The sequence below is a fragment of the Eleutherodactylus coqui genome, chromosome 1 (assembly GCF_035609145.1).
Source record: "Eleutherodactylus coqui strain aEleCoq1 chromosome 1, aEleCoq1.hap1, whole genome shotgun sequence".
Classification (NCBI taxonomy): Eukaryota; Metazoa; Chordata; class Amphibia; order Anura; family Eleutherodactylidae; genus Eleutherodactylus; species Eleutherodactylus coqui.
Window position 1 is genome coordinate 266,122,479 of NC_089837.1, and position 22,385 is coordinate 266,144,863.

The following is a 22,385-nucleotide window of genomic DNA, read 5'->3' on the forward strand; positions in this document are numbered from 1 at the left end:
TGAGAGCTTGAGTTAGTGTTTGTTTGATCTAGATAATGGGGGAAAGTCAGAGTTGCTCGCGGTAGCTCCACGCGCCTAAGGATTTTCAATATCTATTTTTCCTGCCAGCTACCCAGTGAGCTTATACAAAATCATACCAGTAAAATACAGGAATGAAAACTCAAATTCTATCTTCAGCACTTGGCAACTATAAACATTAATGACTTAACATGTAGCTTTGATTGTCTATATAATAATTTACCTATGGTTATACGATAATACACATAACCACATTTATCATAAACTATCATATGTACTGTAATTTGTGTGATAGTAGTGAGACATGCTTACATTATTAAGAAGGGAGGCATCAGCTCCCGCCTCTAGGAGCACTTTAATAACCTTCCGATGATTGAGGGCAGCAGCAACGTGGAGCGGGGTATCACCTGCCTGCACAGGTCACAAATGAAACTAAATAAATTAACAATAAACTATTCTCATATTACAAGAATAAGCCTCAAATCTGAAAATCAAAAAGGAAACCGTGCCAAACATGCATTGTTAAAGATACTTTTTAGTGAAGACAGAACATTAATAAAAATGAAAACAAAAAAAAAAAAAACACCTGTTACTCACTGCTGGTTGGTGTATTTCTGTGTAACAGTTAACTGATAATTCAATAACAAGCTTGGTGAAGCTACAATTTGATTTGATTGGTAGAGTAAGATGTACTAACCTGGTTCTTCTCGTTGACAGAACAGAATGCGCTGAGTAGTATCCTGATGACTGACAGGTGATTGTAACGTGCTGCAACATGTAAACAGGTGTCTCCTGTCTGCAAATCACAACTTGTTTAGGAGAGGTGCCTTCCAAATATGCAGTTCTCATTACCATACAGAATTAGAATAGAAAGCAGATACACTCTGTCTAAGCTGAGCTCATACTTTTCGCTATCTGTACCAATCTCCTTGGGAAAGATAGAGAGATAGAAAGACAGAACAGGTAGATAGGTAGATAGATGGATATGTTTACTATGAAGACACACACATAATTTTTTTTTTTATCCCCTACCAACTTACATGGTTTTTTAAGTCAGCGCGGGATCCTGCAAGCAGTAAGAAGCGACAGCTCTGGGAATGACCATTCTGGCAGGCCAGATGAAGAGGTGTGTTACCTGCCTTGTGTTGTGGAGAGAACAAGTAAATAAACAAAATAAAATACATGCTTGCTTATATTTTCCATTGTAAGTTCTGCTACGTACATATGCATGTTATAGGTTTTACATAAGAGGTCCCAACTCTTTCTTTCCACTCTTAAGTAATACACCCTAGTATTATATGATAGGCTCCAGAATCATCCCCAAATATGGTTGTTTTCTATAAGATCTTTGGTTCCCACCAGAGGATGATCTAGCTCTTAGTCAAACCCCAAAGGGCATTTAAGAGAGTTGTCTTAACCAGTAACCTTTTAAAAAAGTTAAAGGGGTTGTTTCGCGGCAAACCTCAAAATTTAACATTTCCCCATTCCCCCTGTCACCCCCCTGGCATAAAATAGCAAAGTAAAGCGGTTTTTAAGCCGCTTGCTACTTACCGATCCGACGAAATAAGGACTTTAAAAAATCTTCTCCCAAGATGGCCGCCGGTCCTTTCCCAGGGATGCACTGCGGTTTTCTCCCATGGTGCACCACGGGTCTTCTCCCATGGTGCACCATGGGTTCTGTGCCTTCCATTGCCGATTCCAGCCTCCTGATTGTCTGGAATCGGCACACGTGACGGGGCGGAGCTACGCGATGACGCGTAGAAGGGGGCGGAGCCAGAACGCCGCTCGTGCCTGGACAGAGCAGAAGGGGAGAATACCGCACAGTGCAAGCGCGTCTAAAAAAGCAAGAAGACATCAGAATTAGCCGGATCCATGGCGACGGGGACGCCAGCAACGGAGCAGGTAAGTGAATAACTTCTGTATGGCTCATATTTAATGCACAATGTACATTACAAAGTGCATTAATATGGCCATACAGAAGTGTATAACCCCACTTGCTGCCGTGAGACAACCCCTTTAAGGTTGGAATATGGATGAAACTAATAAGATTACATCAATCTGATGCACACCAACAGTATCAGCACATTAAATATCAAAAGTATTGCCAGAAAGATGGATCACAGTAAACACATGATGTGCCATTTTAATCCATGAAATACCACTGAAATGCCCTAAGGTAAAGGCTATGGAGAAGAGACACTACACACAACAGTAAGTGATCTAGTTAAAAATGGTCTACTGTTTAACCCCATTCTCACCTTGTTTTTGGCAAGAACATTAGCTCCAGCTTTAACAAGCAGCTTGACGGATTGACTGAATCCATGCCAAGCTGCTTCATGTACGGCAGTGTTACCATCCTGTGGAAGACATAGCAGCAAAACAGTTACATGTATGTTATAAATTATAAGCATTTTGTTAAACTGAGCCATGTTTACATACACCAGTATTAATGTACGGCATCTTAATATTAAATTAGGCTTGTTCTTCCCTGCTCTCACCATGAGATCTTAGCTTTCATGTTCAATAATCTAGAAAGCTAAGAATCACAATATTGGTCTTTAGCCCTCCTGCAGCTTTGCCTATGCCAAGAAACAGACAAAATATGTTTCAGCATTACAAGAGGTAATGAAAAATAAAGTGAAATATATTTGAGAAGACCATCTAAAGCTGTACTGAAAAATGGTCTTCAGAGGTGAGGTTCTCAAAAAAGATGGACAGTATGCATACAACAAAAATCTACTATAGGAAATCTGGTCTGGATAAGGTGGCCTTTAAGGCCCATTTACACGGAACGATGATCACTCAAAATTCACTCAAACGACCGTTTGAGTGGCAATTTTGAGCGATCATCTTTACATAACTCTAAGTAGCTAATTAGCTACTTAAACGTTAATGCAGGCAGATCAGGATATCGCAGCGATAGCTCCAAAAACAATGCAGCTGCAAACAGCTGCTTTGTTCTTGGCGCTTTCAGCAGGCATCGCGCTGAAAACTGTCAGTGGCACTATTTGAGCAAATTTTGAGCGATAATCGTTGTGTTTAAATCGGCCTTTGGAAGACGTTTCACTGTATATTGCTCTAGGCATATCTACAATCTCCAATGAGAACATGGAAAATGTCACAGAAATGCAAAAAAAAATATATGAATTTTGTTACAGGGATCGTGAAGGGGCAAATACACACGTGCTTGTCAGTCCTACTCAGTGCCCTTATGACAAAGCCTGCATAAAAGTGACAGTGCTGCCAGTTAGCGCAAAATTTGACATTACCACCCACTGCCAACTGGAAGCCTGACAGTGGCCTCTGTTCTACCATGGCTTGTAATGACAAAGCGATAATACACTGCAGATCAGAAATACTACAGTTTATTATCTGAGTAATCATAAGATTGCATGGCTGTGTAAGCATTACCTTATTTTGCTAAAACGTATGGCTGATCGCTTCCTTGGAACTTCTTGTCACTAGGAGGTACTTTGCTTTAAACACTTGAGAACTACTATTTAAAATATCCTTATATGATAGCAAGCCAAAATGCATTTTATTACAGTAATGTTTACTTTTCTGGTAATACCTTATCCTGTCTGTCCAAGGCACAGCCGTCTTGTATCAATACTGCAAGAATGTCACTGTGTCCCACAACAGCTGCTCTGTGTAAGGCTGTCTGCTGGCTCTACAACATAAATAGAAAAAAATCATATAAAATAAAAATTAAAATAAAATGAACCAACGAAAATCCAATAATTAATTGACTACAGTACAACTCCATAGTTAATATACATGTTCAGTAAAATTATCCTTGTAAGCTCTATAGAACTTTGGATTAATGTGAATTGATACCCCTATGGTCTTCTCATATTTCTGCAGGACTAATGTATTGCCTTGCAAAGCCAAGCAGTCAGCCGTGGCAGGTCCTCTTCAAAGTTCTGCTTACGCGTAGCAGATTTGGATTTTCTGCATCAGAAATTCATTCCATATTTTATATATATATATATATATATATATATATATATATATATATATATATATATATTATTATATTTAGTAGATTCTGCAGCATATGATTGAAATTTACAGACCTCTAGAAATATAAGAAATTTCAGCTCTAAACATAGTGTGTGTTAACATGGTCCAACTGTACTTGGCTTGTTAGTTAGTTATCACGCTTGGACATTGATGGTCCGTAGCGCCGATCTAGAATGACCACGACCGAGAAGATTGTTCCATTCAGTGCAGATGTCGGAGGAGGTACCATTGCCTATCTGTTGCACCCACGAGCGCCGTGAATGACCAGGAGGCCTCCGTCATCCAGCAGAGGGTCATTTCTCGATTTTCCTAGCAATTGCTGCGGTTAGAGCACCGTGGGCCAGGACAGCTTCTGACAAGCGTGCAACATGACCAAAAAGCGTGAGTCGTCTCCTTGTTATTGTTTCTGTGATTGACTCAAGCCCCGTGCCAGCCTGTATCTCGCTATTTGTGATAAAGTTGAACCAACGGACGCAGAGAATCAGGCGTTGGCATTGCATGTGAAAGGACTCCAGACGCTCAGTGGTTTGCAACAGCAAAGTCCAGGTCTCTGAGTCGCACAATAATATTGGCATTACGCAAGTCTGGTAAAATCGAATCTTAGTCCTGAGTGTTAGTCCTGAGTTTTTCCAGGGACCTCATCGCCGAGGTTGCCAGCACTATTGTAGTAGGATATCTGGAAGCGCCCTCCCATCTGTGTGCTGAACACTTCCGATGTGGACGAGGAGGAAAAAGAGGGGTGGAGCAAAACCCGTTAAGTTGTGTTTGTTGTAAACAATGATACTACATATGTGGTGAAGAGAGTGAAGTGGTAACTTCAATGGTGGAGGTGCTGCCTGACCAGATGACGCACCACCTGGGTGGGCGTGACAGAGTAAGAGAATAGGGCTAAAAAAAATGGCAGTGGAGAAGGCGCAACACTCCAGGTTAAAGCATGTAGGAAGTGACTAGAGGTGTGGAAAACTGTTTCTTTTATTTAATAAAGTGCGTGATCATCTTATAAAAACACGTTTCAGAAATAACCCCTTCATCAGTTCAGCCTTTTGGGTGGGTCCCAAAAGGGTTAATAATTAGATCCTGTTTGCCTGTGTAGTGAGAGTCAGCCAGGGCAGGAGCACCCAAAACATTATAATGCAATTGTAACATAATGTTTCAATTAATTTGACTGTTCATAATATAATAAAAGTTCCAACGTCCTGAAACATCAACTTCTAAGACCAGCTCACTACAAGGTTCACACGGGACGGATTTTCAACTGAATTTCTGTGTGCTTCATCCGCTGAAAATCCACCGTAGGGATGCCTGATCAGAAACTGCACCATTTAGGCTGTTTTGTACCTTAAGGACCACACACTTTTTAGGTATTTTACCCATGTGGTGGATTTACTGCCATATCATTCATATATATATATATATATATATATATATATATATATATATATATATATATATATATATATATATATATATATAGGAATGGCTTCCTCATTTTGTTTCGGACATTTTGATATATAATTTGTATAGTTTTGAATTACAGGAAGCATATGGCAATGGTTGTAGTTGGCATCAGCGGTGGGTATATATATATATGTATAATTTTTCTTTAACTTCGTAAAAAGGAATAGTTCATAAAATATCTATAACCCCTATGACCTCTGGGGGTCATTCACATTCTATTTATTTTTTTTATTTGATAATTTCCCACTTTAGCCAATCTGGCTGGGGCCACGTGCCGTTCGTTGTGCCAGGGACACATAGCCAATCACAGGCTTCAGCAGTCGCATGCCTTCATAGCAGGCCTGTGATTGGCCGAGTTTCATGTGCACAACCAATGGCATGTGACTACAGCCGTCGTCTTATGGGTTCAGAGCGGCAGCGACCGGCGCTCTAGTGCTGAACAGACAGTTACTCTGAGTATTGCTTATTACTTGGTTCCACAACCAAAGACATTTTTCTTTTTTTGAGTACTTAAGAGTAGTAATTGCAATTAGAAAAGAATATTGTTTGTTCCTGCCATTACTTCTAAAGGCTGTTACGTCTGCAAAGGACGTGCTGGATAAACACCTGCAGACATGCACAATAATTGCTTACACTACAGCGGTCAAAAAAACCCAACAAATAATAAATGGAAAGCCTTTCCCTAAATACGTAACGAATGAGGGAGAGGGCCCTGCCTGAAACGGCAGACTGATCACGTCGATAGATGCTGGCCTGCACTCGTTCCTGGGACATAAGTAACCTTACTCGGCCAAACTGATAAGGGACAAAGCAAAATAAACACAGCACTTAATAGTTGATGTAAAGCAGTGCTTATCGTCTCAATTGCACAATTCAGCAGTTCAGGTGGAATCCCATCTATTTGGCTTGAGTTTACAGTAACTCCATTTCTGGGTTTTTATTAGTTCTGTTCCTACTTGCCCCTACTATTTTTATTGAAGTGTATCCACTGTAATTGGGGTAGATGCTTAAGGAGCATCCAATTGAGCAATGGGCTATGGACTTAGAACCTGTTAGATTGCAACGTATATTGTACATAAAACATTTGACCGTTATCTGAGTGACACAATTTTGGAATGACTTCATAAAAATAAAATGTTAGAAATGCAACAACAGCAAGGGTTTAAGATGGAATGATCATGTCATACTAATTTGATCAGCTTCTATAAGGCCGAACTCACACGAGCATAATACGCGGTGAATGAAAAGAAGTACATTGATTTTCATTGATCTATTCACATTTGTAAATATTCATTATGTGTCATACGCACGTGAAAAAGAATGCAGCATGTTCTATTTTTGCCACTTATTATATGTGAGAGAGCCCATTGTTCATAAATGCAATTATATTGCATATGAATGGTGTTTATATGTGCCATTGTAAAGTGATAGCGGGAAATTTAAACAAAAGAGAAAACAGGAAGACTGCTATGATATGCTATCATGCACAGTATAACATAGTTGCCATTTGTAATGATAGGTAAGACACTGTGTGGCTCACGCAGCGTTTCTGTGTACGGTTGTATGAGCCCGGCCAAAAGAGGCAAGTTTTAATCTGGGCTTTGGTAAAGCTGTAAGTGTTATGTATCTACCGTGTTTCCCTGAAATAAGACCTACTCCTAAAAAAGGCCCTACCCAGATTTTCAGGGGGGTGGAAGCGTTACACTACATAAAAAAAAAGCAATACATCACCTAGTAGGCGCCAGTCCCAACATTCTCATTTGACAGCGCTCGATGAACCAACTGGATGCCTGTGATTGGTTCTCGAGCGCTGCTGCTCAGGCAACCAGAGCCATTGTTTTCTGGAAGCCGGGTATACAAACCCCGTTACCAGGAAACAATCTGCTGTTGGTGGCTGAGAACTACAAGGAAGCCTGCTGGAACTGCAGAGACCAGTGGAAGGGACCCAAACGGCGCTTACTAGGTAAGTATAAGATATTCCCCGAAAATAAGATGCTGTGCCTCCTTTGGGGCAAAAATTAATATAAGAAAGGGTCTTATTTTCGAGAAAACACGGTAGATTTCAAGAAGGCAAACAAAAATGTTGCTACATAAAATGAGAATGCTGGGACTGAGGGACAATGTGTGTAATTGAATTAATAACTACCTCAAGGATAGAAAGCAGTGGTTATTAACAGAATATAATCAAATTGGGTCACAATTACCAGCGAGGTACAGCAGGGTCAGTATTGGGTCCTGTTCTTTTTATATGTTTATAAATGGCCTTCAAAGAACATACAGAGCAAAAACCTCCTGAAGACAATGTTTATCAATTTAGGGGGAAAAAAATAATTCCTGATTCCAAGTAGAAATGTAGCAAACTTTAAAAGAAAACCGGTCATGTATTTATGCTGTCCTCACTGTGGGCAACATAAAATAGTGACAGACATGCTGATTTCAGCTGGTTTCTGTATGTTTCTGCAGCTCACAAGAGATAAGTCCAGTTTATTCATGAGGACCGAGTTGGCCCACCCATCCATCTTGATTGGCAGTTTTCTCAGTATGCCCTGTAATAAATAAGACTGTCCATTAGGGTGGATTGGGGGCTATTAGTGTCTCATGAATAAACTGGACTTATCTGTTGCTGGGAGCTGCAGAAATATACAGAAAGAAGTTGTACATTTTTAAAAGTCACTGCACATTACCCTATAAGTCAGTGGTCCCCAACCTTTTTGGCACCAGGGACCGGCTTCAAGCAAGACCATTTTTACAAGGCCCGGCAGGGTTGGGTGGGACATGGGCGGGGCATTGCTTATATGGGGCGGGGTTATGAAGGGAGTTGGAGTTTAGTGCATACTTATTTAATTATGACACTTAGAATGTCCTGGCAGTACACACATAGGGCAGTAATATATATTCCCCTCCCCCCCACCTGGCGGCACACACAGGGCAGTATATAATCTATTCCCCGACCAGCACACACATAGAGCAGCATATAATTTATCTCCCCCCCTTCCCAGCACACACATAGGGCAGCATATAATTTATCCCCCCCCCCCCCCCAGCACACACATATTGCAGCATATAATTTATCTCCCCCCCCCCAGCACACACATAGGGCAGCATATAATTTATCTTCCCCCCCCCAGCACACACATAGGGCAGCATATAATTTATCTCCCCCCCCCCTTCCCAGCACACACATAGGGCAGCATATAATTTATCTCCCCCCCCCTTCCCAGCACACACATAGGGCAGCATATAATTTATCTCCCCCCCCTTCCCAGCACACACATAGGGCAGCATATAATTTATCTCCCCCCCCCCCTTCCCAGCACACACATAGGGCAGCATATAATTTATCTGCCCCCCCCCCAGCACACATATAGGGCAGCATATAATTTATCTCCCCCCCCAGCACACACATAGGGCAGCATATAATTTATCTCCCCCCCCCCAGCACACACATAGGGCAGCATATAATTTATCTCCCCCCACCCCCAGCACACACATAGGGCAGCATATAATTCATCTCCCCCCCTTCTCAGCACACACATAGGGCAGCATATAATTTATCTCCCCCCCCCCCCCCAGCACACACATAGGGCAGCATATAATTTATCTCCCCCCCCTTCCCAGCACACACATAGGGCAGCATATGATTTATCTCCCCCCCCCCCAGCACACATATAGGGCAGCATATAATTTATCTCTCCCCCCAGCACACACATGGGGCAGCATATAATTTATCTCCCCCCCAGCACACACATAGGGCAGCATATAATTTATCTCCCCCCCCCAGCACACACATAGGGCAGCATATAATTTATCCCCCCCCCCAGCACACACACAGGGCAGCATATAATTTATCTCCCCCCACCCCCAGCACACACATAGGGCAGCATATAATTTATCTCCCCCCCTTCCCAGCACACACATAGGGCAGCATATAATTTATCTCCCCCCCTTCCCAGCACACACATAGGGCAGCATATAATTTATCTCCCCCCCTTCCCAGCACACACATAGGGCAGCATATAATTTATCTCCCCCCCTTCCCAGCACACACATAGGGCAGCATATAATTTATCTCCCCCCCTTCCCAGCACACACATAGGGCAGCATATAATTTATCTCCCCCCCTTCCCAGCACACACATAGGGCAGCATATAATTTATCTCCCCCCCTTCCCAGCATACACATAGGGCAGCATATAATTTATCTCCCCCCCTTCCCAGCATACACATAGGGCAGCATATAATTTATCTCCCCCCCTTCCCAGCACACACATAGGGCAGCATATAATTTATCCCCCCCCTTCCCAGCACACACATAGGGCAGCATATAATTTATCCCCCCCCCCCTTCCCAGCACACACATAGGGCAGCATATAATTTATCCCCCCCCCTTCCCAGCACACACATAGGGCAGCATATAATTTATCTCCCCCCCCAGCACACACATAGGGCAGCATATAATTTATCTTCCCCCCCAGCACACACATAGGACAGCAAATGATTTATCTCCTCCCCCCCCAGCACACACATAGGGCAGCATATAATTTATCTCTCCCCCCAGCACACACATGGGGCAGCATATAATTTATCTCCCCCCCAGCACACACATAGGGCAGCATATAATTTATCTCCCCCCCCCAGCACACACATAGGGCAGCATATAATTTATCCCCCCCCCCAGCACACACACAGGGCAGCATATAATTTATCTCCCCCCACCCCCAGCACACACATAGGGCAGCATATAATTTATCTCCCCCCCTTCCCAGCACACACATAGGGCAGCATATAATTTATCTCCCCCCCTTCCCAGCACACACATAGGGCAGCATATAATTTATCTCCCCCCCTTCCCAGCACACACATAGGGCAGCATATAATTTATCTCCCCCCCTTCCCAGCACACACATAGGGCAGCATATAATTTATCTCCCCCCCTTCCCAGCACACACATAGGGCAGCATATAATTTATCTCCCCCCTTCCCAGCACACACATAGGGCAGCATATAATTTATCTCCCCCCCTTCCCAGCATACACATAGGGCAGCATATAATTTATCTCCCCCCCTTCCCAGCATACACATAGGGCAGCATATAATTTATCTCCCCCCCTTCCCAGCACACACATAGGGCAGCATATAATTTATCCCCCCCCTTCCCAGCACACACATAGGGCAGCATATAATTTATCCCCCCCCCCTTCCCAGCACACACATAGGGCAGCATATAATTTATCCCCCCCCCCTTCCCAGCACACACATAGGGCAGCATATAATTTATCTCCCCCCCCAGCACACACATAGGGCAGCATATAATTTATCTTCCCCCCCAGCACACACATAGGACAGCAAATGATTTATCTCCTCCCCCCCCAGCACACACATAGGGCAGCATATAATTTATCTCCCCCCCCCTCAGCACACACACATAGGACAGCATATAATTTATCTCCCCCCCCCCAGCACACACATAGGACAGCATATGATTTATCTCCTCCCCCCCAGCACACACATAGGGCAGCATATAATTTATCTCCCCCCCCCCTCCCAGCACACACATAGGGCATCATATAATTTATCTCCCCCCCCCTTCCCAGCACACACATAGGGCAGCATATAATTTATCTCCCCCCCCCCCCTCAGCACACACACATAGGGCAGCATATAATTTATCTCCCCCCCCCCAGCACACACATAGGACAGCATATGATTTATCTCCTCCCCCCCCCAGCACGCACATAGGGCAGCATATAATTTATCTCCCCCCCCCCTCAGCACACACACATAGGACAGCATATAATTTATCTCCCCCCCCCTTCCCAGCACACACATAGGGCAGCATATAATGTATCTCCCCCTTCCCAGCACACACATAGGCAGCATATAATTTATTTCCCCCCTTCCCAGCACACACATAGGGCAGCATATAATTTATCTACCCCCCCCAGCACACACATAGGGCAGCATATAATTTATCTCCCCCCCCCCCAGCACACACATAGGGCAGCATATAATTTATCTTCCCCCCCCCAGCACACACATAGGACAGCATATGATTTATCTCCCCCCCAGCACACACATAGGACAGCATATGATTTATCTCCTCCCCCCCCCAGCACACACACATAGGACAGCATATAATTTATCTCCCCCCCCCCAGCACACACATAGGACAGCATATGATTTATCTCCTCCCCCCAGCACACACATAGGGCAGCATATAATTTATCTCCCCCCCCTTCCCAGCACACACATAGGGCAGCATATAATTTATCTCCCCCCCCCCCAGCACACACATAGGGCAGCATATAATTTATCTTCCCCCCCCAGCACACACATAGGGCAGCATATAATTTATCTCCCCCCTTCCCAGCACACACATAGGGCAGCATATAATTTATCTCCCCCCCTTCCCAGCATACACATAGGGCAGCATATAATTTATCTCCCCCCCTTCCCAGCATACACATAGGGCAGCATATAATTTATCTCCCCCCCTTCCCAGCACACACATAGGGCAGCATATAATTTATCCCCCCCCTTCCCAGCACACACATAGGGCAGCATATAATTTATCCCCCCCCCCTTCCCAGCACACACATAGGGCAGCATATAATTTATCCCCCCCCCCTTCCCAGCACACACATAGGGCAGCATATAATTTATCTCCCCCCCCAGCACACACATAGGGCAGCATATAATTTATCTTCCCCCCCAGCACACACATAGGACAGCAAATGATTTATCTCCTCCCCCCCCAGCACACACATAGGGCAGCATATAATTTATCTCCCCCCCCCTCAGCACACACACATAGGACAGCATATAATTTATCTCCCCCCCCCCAGCACACACATAGGACAGCATATGATTTATCTCCTCCCCCCCAGCACACACATAGGGCAGCATATAATTTATCTCCCCCCCCCCTCCCAGCACACACATAGGGCATCATATAATTTATCTCCCCCCCCCTTCCCAGCACACACATAGGGCAGCATATAATTTATCTCCCCCCCCCCCCTCAGCACACACACATAGGGCAGCATATAATTTATCTCCCCCCCCCCAGCACACACATAGGACAGCATATGATTTATCTCCTCCCCCCCCCAGCACGCACATAGGGCAGCATATAATTTATCTCCCCCCCCCCTCAGCACACACACATAGGACAGCATATAATTTATCTCCCCCCCCCTTCCCAGCACACACATAGGGCAGCATATAATGTATCTCCCCCTTCCCAGCACACACATAGGCAGCATATAATTTATTTCCCCCCTTCCCAGCACACACATAGGGCAGCATATAATTTATCTACCCCCCCCAGCACACACATAGGGCAGCATATAATTTATCTCCCCCCCCCCCAGCACACACATAGGGCAGCATATAATTTATCTTCCCCCCCCCAGCACACACATAGGACAGCATATGATTTATCTCCCCCCCAGCACACACATAGGACAGCATATGATTTATCTCCTCCCCCCCCCAGCACACACACATAGGACAGCATATAATTTATCTCCCCCCCCCCAGCACACACATAGGACAGCATATGATTTATCTCCTCCCCCCAGCACACACATAGGGCAGCATATAATTTATCTCCCCCCCCTTCCCAGCACACACATAGGGCAGCATATAATTTATCTCCCCCCCCCCCAGCACACACATAGGGCAGCATATAATTTATCTTCCCCCCCCAGCACACACATAGGACAGCATATGATTTATCTCCTCCCCCCCCCAGCACACACATAGGACAGCATATGATTTATCTCCTCCCCCCCCCAGCACACACACATAGGACAGCATATAATTTATCTCCTCCCCCCCCCAGCACACACACATAGGACAGCATATAATTTATCTCCCCCCCCAGCACACACATAGGACAGCATATGATTTATCTCCTCCCCCCCAGCACACACATAGGGCAGCATATAATTTATCTCCCCCCCCTTCCCAGCACACACATAGGGCAGCATATAATTTATCTCCCCCCCCCTTCCCAGCACACACATAGGGCAGCATATAATTTATCTCCCCCCCCCCCCTCAGCACACACACATAGGGCAGCATATAATTTATCTCCCCCCCCCAGCACACACATAGGACAGCATATGATTTATCTCCTCCCCCCCCCCAGCACACACATAGGGCAGCATATAATTTATCTTCCCCCCCCTCAGCACACACACATAGGACAGCATATAATTTATCTCCCCCCCCCTTCCCAGCACACACATAGGGCAGCATATAATGTATCTCCCCCCTTCCCAGCACACACATAGGCAGCATATAATTTATTTCCCCCCCCTTCCCAGCACACACATAGGGCAGCATATAATTTATGTCCCCCCCCCCAGCACACACATAGGGCAGCATATAATTTATCTTCCCCCCCCCCCAGCACACACATAGGGCAGCATATAATTTATCTTCCCCCCCCCCAGCACACACATAGGACAGCATATGATTTATCTCCCCCCCAGCACACACATAGGACAGCATATGATTTATCTCCTCCCCCCCCAGCACACACATAGGGCAGCATATAATTTATCTCCCCCCCCCCCTCCCTCAGCACACACACATAGGGCAGCATATAATTTATCTCCCCCCCCCAGCACACACATAGGGCAGCATATAATTTATCTCCCCCCCCAAGCACACACATAGGACAGCATATGATTTATCTCCCCCCCCCAGCACATACATAGGACAGCATATGATTTATCTCCTCCCCCCCCCCCCAGCACACACATAGGGCAGCATATAATTTATCTCCTCCCCCCCCAGCACACACATAGGGCAGCATATAATTTATCTCCCCCCCCAGCACACACATAGGGCAGCATATAATTTATCTCCCCCCCAGCACACACATAGGACAGCATATGATTTATCTCCTCCCCCCCCCCCCCAGCACACACATAGGGCAGCATATGATTTATCTCCCCCCCCCCTCAGCACACACACATAGGGCAGCATATAATTTATCTCCCCCCCTTCCCAACACACACAAAGGGCAGCATATAATTTATCTCCCCCCCCCCTTCCCAGCACACACATAGGGCAGCATATAATTTATCTCCCCCCCCCCTTCCCAGCACACACATAGGGCAGCATATAATTTATCTCCCCCCCCTTCCCAGCACACACATAGGGCAGCATATAATTTATCTCCCCCCCCTTCCCAGCACACACATAGGGCAGCATATAATTTATCTCCCCCTCCAGCACATAGGACAGCATATGATTTATTTCCCCCCCCAGCACAAACATAGGGCAGCATGTAAGTAGCCCCCACCCCCAGTAATAGGCAGCTCCCCCCCCTCCAGTAATAGGCTGCCCTTCCCCCCCAGTAATAGGCTGCCCGCCCCACAGTAATAGGCAGCTCCCCCCCGGTAACAGGCAGCTCCCCCCCAGTAATAAGCAGTCCGCTCCCAGTAATAAGCAGCCCCCCCCAGTAACAAGCAGCCCGCCCCCAGTAATAAGCAGCCCCACCTAGTAATACGCAGCCCCCCCTAAAATAAACAGCCCCCCCCTAGTAATAAGCACCCCCCCAACCCATATACTTACCTCCTCCCTGCTGTCAGCGTCGCTCTCTCTCTGCTTGCCCTGACGTCAGTGTGCAGCCCGACACGCTTCCTCCCCGAGTCCTCTCCTGCAGAACTAATGAGCAGGGGACTCGGGGAGGAGGATCCTGGCTGCACACTGACGTCAGTGTGCGCCGGGATCAGCGCGATTGCCAGCGGGGAGCTGCGGCGCCCCCGCTGGTAATCGCTTCAGTGGTGAGCGGCATCGGCACGCCGCGGTCCACATAACACGAGGCAGCGGGCCGGATTCGGCCCGCAGGCCTTGTGTTTAGAAGAAAAGTTCCCGGCGGTGCCGCGGACCGGTGATTGGGGACCCCTGCTATAAGTGACAGAACACTGAAATCAGCATGTCTATACTACTTTGCGCTGCCCTCAGTCAGGATAGCACAAAGTACATTAAAGGGAACCTGTTATCACCTTTAACGGAAGCAGTCTGTTCGGAATGTGCACTAAAATAGAACATATTGCCATTTTATGTCAACTGTCATAAAAAACAAGTGTCTCTATCGCTCATAACAGCCAATTACGGAGCAACTTCTATTCTGAGAAGCAGAATATAAAATCAAAGCGACACTAGGATTCGTTGCTATGAGAAGAAAATTTTTTCATTAAGACACTTGGCATAAAGCTGACCCATTCACTGCAGGACACAGTGTTGTGAAAGTGCTGGTCATTTGACCAGGAGGCTGAAAGAATAGTTCAGAATATACGGCCTGGGGAGTACGACCTACAGAACTGGATTTTTCACAGCAGTGGTTGTGGATTGTTAGGGTTTCTGCTGGGATCTGTTGTACTACATGGGGTTTCAACAGCATAGCTTCACAGGTCGTGTTGCTTGAGCTGGCTGGGTGTGGATTGCTCAAGCCAGCCAATCAATCACCAAGGTCTGCTGCTCATATAGATCAGCTTCTCTGCTAGAGGCTGCTGGCCTTTTCTGTGTTTGCTCAGGATGTTCAGTGTGGGCAGTACCATGCTCCTGCGTGTCTGTGCAGCTTTCGGTACGTGTAGTGTGAACTGTGTCTTTCTGTGGGTCCTTTACCATCGAGAACAAGGTATGTCCCTAGGTTCCAGCACGCGGTCATCCCTATTGGGACAATCATCCCGCATTGCAGGCAGGTTTCCTGGGGTTAGTCGTCTGTTAGTGTAGGGAACCGCGAGACAACTCGTATTGTATCTATTCCATCAGTTTATATATGCAGATATGCTTGGTGCGTGTTTTGAGCGTTTATCAGCCGTTGGTTTGTGTCTGTCTGCGAGTTTGAAATCCATTTTGCAGTTCTGCTGTTCGATCTGGTTTCGCCTGTTCGTACGTGTGAATAGCGTCATGCTTATGTCTGTGTGTTTTGAGTCCGGTTCACAGTTCACGTGCCGGTAAGACTCCTCAGTGTGTTAATGTCCTAGTTTGACGTTACGGAATACACATGTACAAAGATAAGCAGATGTTTGTTCTTGTTCCTGTTTCCCACTTAACAGTATACATGTGTCAGTTGGCAGGAATTAACCGCACGTACATGTTTCAGGTGGCATTGCGCGTGTTGTTTGGACCCCTCCTCTTGGTGTGTGGTGTGTCTGTCCTAAGTTCAATTAATGGTTCGTGAAAGAAGACTACAGGACGAAGGCTATGAAATGATGGATGGTATTAAGAGATGAAATATATAAAAGGAAGGGTTATATATATATATATATATATATATATATATATATATATATATATATATATATATATATATATATATATATATATATATTGAAGGTTAGCTAAAGTTATTGCTCCAGATCAGATCTGTGAGGGGAGGTGAAATTACTAACCTAAGGCCTCAGACAATAGGATCTTTACCCACAGACCCTTCCCCAGCTTCGGCGCATGCGCCCATCACCAAAATGGCGGGGGCAAGCGCATAAGCTGTGGAGGGCCCAGAAAATTTAAAATTTCCTTGCTCCTGGCTACCAAAGGCAGCCAAAAGCATGGAGCAGTGACCGAGGGTTGAGTTGAGCAGTACCCGGTCAAGCGATCACCGTTATCCAATGGATATTAGCAATCATGTAAAAGTTTTTTAAAAAGTTGAAGTTTAATCTTCCCTCACTGATGCGATCAATGAGGGCAGATGAAACGTCTTACCGGAGGCCTCCACATTTCAACCCTGACGCGATCGTCCTCCAAACACATGTGCAAAAGCCGGGGAGGGTCCAGGAAATTTAAAATCTCCTTGCTCCCGGCTACCAAAAGTTAACAGTGTGCCTGGAGCAGTAACCCGAGGCATCGTTAATCGGTTCCCGATCATGTGATAAAAAGGTAGCGATCTACCTTATGTCAGTCTCACGCGACAGAAATTGCGGAATCTGCATGCGTTTGATCCGCGGATTAATCAAATACATTGGATTACAGAATTCTGCTCACATTAGCGGTTTAGAATTACGTAATCCACTCGCAGAAAACAACGCAAAGAAGCGATGGCATGGGAAATCTAACCAAAAAAAGGTATATTGGCCTGTGTGAGTATGCAGTTATGCACAGTATATTACACGTCCGCATGCAGGGCCACGGCCTCCGTAAGCAGATTCCACATACGGCTGTGTGAGCCCGGCATTATTCAGATCACTACCTGTATCACTACGTCATTTACAAGAAGCCTCACAGAGTGCCACTTTTTACACCCCCTTCCTGACGCTGAGGTCAAGAAATACACCCCATAGAAGTGTCAGGTTTGGAGAAAGCAAAGGAGGAGAGATACCTGGTTTCATTGCCCCGTGTGCCCATCCCAACCAGGCCTCCGTAATTACCCCTCGGGAAGGGAGGGATTATTTTTAGGGAGTCATTTTTTTTCTGCACAAGTGAGCAATAGGTACTGGAATTTATTCAGTTGTGCCCTGAAATCCAAAGGGCGTTCCCTCCATTATAGGCCTAACCATGTGTCCTGTAAGTAGATTGGGGCTACAATGTTTCTGAATACAGGACAAACGGGTATCCATTCTGAGCTGCAAGTTTTCATTCATATGTGTGCTGTACAAAAAAAAGAACTGTTTTAAAAATGGCAAAAACTGTGGGGTCAAAATGCGCAGTACACCCCTAGATGAATGCGTTAAGGGGTCTAGTTTTAAAAATTGGGTCATTTGTGGGGGTTCTCCGTCGTTTTGGCCACTCAAGGGCTCTACAAGTGTGCTATGGGGCCTAAATCCCCTTCAAGCAAAATCTGTGTTCTGAAAGCCACCGGCTGTTCTTTTCGGTTTGGGCCCCGTTGTGCATACAGATATAACATTAGGGCCACAACAGGTATGATTCTGAACACGGGACAAACAAGGGTATCAATTTTCGGGTGCAAATTCTCATTTTCATGTGCAGTATGGAAAAGAAACCTATTTTTAAAATTACATATTTGCAAAAATATGACATTTTCTTTTTCTTTTTTTTCTCCTCTAAATTGCATTAACTCCTGAAAAGAAACTGATTGGTCAAAATACTCCTGACCCCCCTCAGTGAATACACAAAGGGGTGTTGTTTTTAAAATGGGGTCATTTGTTGGAGTATCTATCATTCTGACACCTATGAGCCTTTGTAATCTTGGCTTGGTGTAGGAAAATAAAGCGTCCCTCAAAATGTTTATAATTAATATTAAATTTGTACATCTTCTAAATGGTTGGGAAAAAAAGGTTTTCCAATGTGATTCCAGAATAAAAGTAAACAGAAGGAAATATAGATGTTAAAAAATGTGCACAGTATGTTTGCACATATTTGACATATTGCAATTGAAAATGTGAAAAAATGTAATTGTTTACAAAATGTTCCCAATTTTGGCACTTTTAATAAATACGCACAAATTCTATCGGTCTATTTTTACCACTTAAATGAAGTAAAATATGTGGCCAAAAAAACAATGTCAGAATCACTTGGATATGCAAAACCTTTGCAGAGCTATTCTATGTTAAAGTGACACATGCCAGATTTACAATGTAATTTTAATTGTGGTTCAAAAGTTAACCCCTTAGTGACCAAGCCTGTTTGCGCCTTAATGACCAGGCCAAATTTTGCAAATCTGGCACGTGCCAATTTAGCATGGAAAAACACCAGAAAGGTTTTGCATATCCAAGCGATTCTGACATGTTTTTTTCGCCACATGTTGTACTTCATTTAGGTGGAAAAAAAGACCGATAGAATTTGTGTTTATTTATTAAAAGCGCCAAAATTGGGAAAATGTTGAAAAAAAATCGTAATTTTTTCAAATTTCCAACTGCAATATCTCAAATATGTGCAAACATAATATAGACATTTTTGCTAAGATATATATTTCCATCCATTTACCTTATTTTGGGTGCACATTGGAAAAACTTTCGTTTTTTTTAACCATTTAGGAGACGTACAAATTTAACATTACTTTTCAGCATTTTGAGGAACACTTTGTTTTCCTACACCAAGCCAAGATTGGAAAGGCTCATAGGAGTCAAAATGATAGATACCCCCTCAAATGACCCCATTTTAAAAACTACACCCCTTAACGTATTCACTGAGGGGTGTCATGAGTATTTTAACCCCACAGTTTTTTTTTAGGAGTCAATGCAATTTAGAAGAGAAAAACTAAAATATTTTTGCAAATATGTCATTTTAAAGACAGGAATTTTTTCTATAGTACACATGAAAATGAGGATTTGCACCCCAGAATGGATAAGCCTGTTTGTCCCGTGCTCAGAAACATACCCATTGTGGCCCTAGTATTACGTCTGTATGCACAATGGGGCCCAAAATGAAAGGAGCAACCGGTGGCTTTCGGAACAGAAATTTTGCTTGAAGGAGATTTAGGCCCTATTGCCCACTTGTAGAGCCATTGAGTGACCAAAACGATGGAGAACGCCCACAAGTGACCCCATTTTGAAAAGTAGACCCCTTAACGAATTTATGTAGGGGTACGATGACTTTTTTGACTTTACAGTTTTTAAATGAATCTAAGCCAAGTCGAAAGAAAAAAATTACGATTTTCATTTTTTTGGTAATTCTGTCATTTTAAAAGCAGTTTTTTTTGTACAGCACATATATGAATGAAGACGTTCACCCCAAAATGGATACCCCGGTTTGTCCTGTGCTCAGAAACATACCCATTGTGGCCCTAATCGTATGTCTGTATGCACAATGGGGCCCAAAATGAAAGGAGCAACCGGTGGCTTTGGGAACAGAAATTTTGCTTGAAGGAGATTTAGCCCCCATTGCCCACTTGTAGAGCCATTGAGTGACCAAAACGATGGAGAACCCCCACAAGTGACCCCATTTTGAAAAGTAGACCCCTTAACGAATTTATCTAGGGGTACGATGACTTTTTTGACTTTACAGTTTTTAAATGAATCTAAGCCAAGTCGAAAGAAAAAAAATTACGATTTTCATTTTTTTGGTAATTCTGTCATTTTAAAAGCAGTTTTTTTTGTACAGCACATATATGAATGAAGACTTGCACCCCAAAATGGATACCCCGGTTTGTCCTGTGCTCAGAAACATACCCATTGTGGCCCTAATCGTATGTCTGTATGCACAATGGGGCCCAAAATGAAAGGAGCAACCGGTGGCTTTGGGAACAGAAATTTTGCTTGAAGGAGATTTAGCCCCCATTGCCCACTTGTAGAGCCATTGAGTGACCAAAACAATGGAGAACCCCCACAAGTGACCCCCTTTTGAAAAGTAGACCCCTTAACAAATTTATCTAGGGGTACGATTACTTTTTTGACTTCACAGTTTTTAAATGAATCTAAGCCAAACAGAAGGAAAAAATGATTTTCATTTTTTTGGCAATTGTGTCAATTTAAAAACTGTTTTTTTTGTCCAGTGTACATAGGAATGAAGACGTTCACCCCAAAATGGATACCCCCGTTTGTCCCGTGTTCAGAAACATACCCATTGTGGCCCTAATCTACTTACAGGACACATGGCTAGGCCTATAATGGAAGGAGCACCCGTTGGATTTCAGGGTACAACGGAATAAATTCCAGGCCCCATTGCCCACTTGTAGAGCCATTGAGCGGCCAAAACGATAGAGAACCCCCACAAATGACCCCATTTTGAGAACTAGACCCCTTAACAAATTCATCTAGGGGTGTACTGCGTATTTTGACCCCACAGTATTTGAATGAATCTAAGCAAAGCAAAAGGAAAAAATTACGATTTTCATTTTTTGGCAATTTTGTCAATTTAAAAACTGTTTTTTTTGTCCAGTGTACATAGGAATGAAGACGTTCACCCCAAAATGGATACCCCTGTTTGTCCCGTGTTCAGAAACATATCCATTGTGGCCCTAATCTACTTACAGGACACATGGCTAGGCCCATAATGGAGGGAATGCCCGCTGGATTTCAGGGCAGAACTGAATAAATTCCAGGCCCCATTGCCCACTTATACGGAAAAAAAATTGACTTCCTAAAAATAATCCCCCCACCCCCACCCCCCCGCCATCCCCATTTTTTGGCATTCCCTAAATATTAGATAAAGGTAATAATATAAACTGCGTTTTATGTCCGAAGACAGGGGTAATTACGGAGGCTGGTTGGGTTGGGCACATGGGGCAAGAAAACCCTCCTCTCATGCTTTTTGGGGGGTATTTCGTAACCTCAGCGGCAGGTATGGGGTGTAAAAAGTGGCGCTCTGTGAGGCTTTGTAATCTTGCTGCAGTGCAGCGGTCTCACACAGAAGGCGCTCAACAAGCTGCTCCTGAAACTGCATGAAGGCGAGCGTTCCAGGGGCTTCTTGTAAATTACGGATTACAGGTAGCGGTCTGAATAACGCCGGGCTCACACGGCCGTAGGTGGAATCCGCTTGTGGAGGCCCGCAGCGGATCCTATCTGTGAGCCCGGCTGTGACCCTGTGTACGCCCGCGTAATGTACTGCGCATAACTGCCTACTCACACAGGCGGTCATGCGCAGTACACCGTTTTTTGTTTATATTTCCCACGCCGTCGCTTAGAGATGACCCGGGTACCCGCAGTCCGTGCACAATGTGTTTGCATATGGGCTGCGGGTATATCCGCGGTCATAGAGCACAATGGGCTCTAGGTCGCGGATATCCGCGGTAAAATATAGCATGCCGTGTTCTGTTTCTGCGAGTGGATTACGTAATTCCGACCCACTAATTGGGGGGAATTGTGTAATCCAATGCATGCGATTGATCCGCGGATTACCGCTGATCAAGCGCATGCAGAACCCGTAATTCCTCTCCGGTCATGCGTGACCGGCCTAATGTTAGATCGCTACTTTATCACGTAAGCGGGGACCGCTCAACGAGGCCACCGGTCACTGCTCCAAGCACTC

The 22,385-nt window shown here is 44.6% G+C and overlaps 1 protein-coding gene across 10 annotated transcripts in view; it reads right to left on the reverse strand.

Annotated features, from left to right (window-relative positions):
• The window catches only part of ANKRD6 (ankyrin repeat domain 6), a 172,125-nt gene that overhangs the window by 50,665 nt on the left and 99,075 nt on the right, over positions 1 to 22,385 (reverse strand). For all 10 annotated transcript variants that reach the window (XM_066608535.1, XM_066608492.1, XM_066608483.1 and 7 more), the window contains 5 exons: positions 3,590 to 3,688; positions 2,277 to 2,375; positions 1,059 to 1,157; positions 716 to 814; positions 331 to 429 (listed from right to left, as the gene is read on the reverse strand). In XM_066608535.1, coding sequence (XP_066464632.1) covers positions 331 to 429; positions 716 to 814; positions 1,059 to 1,157; positions 2,277 to 2,375; positions 3,590 to 3,688 — 495 coding nt within the window. The remainder of the gene's footprint in view (positions 1 to 330; positions 430 to 715; positions 815 to 1,058; positions 1,158 to 2,276; positions 2,376 to 3,589; positions 3,689 to 22,385) is intronic.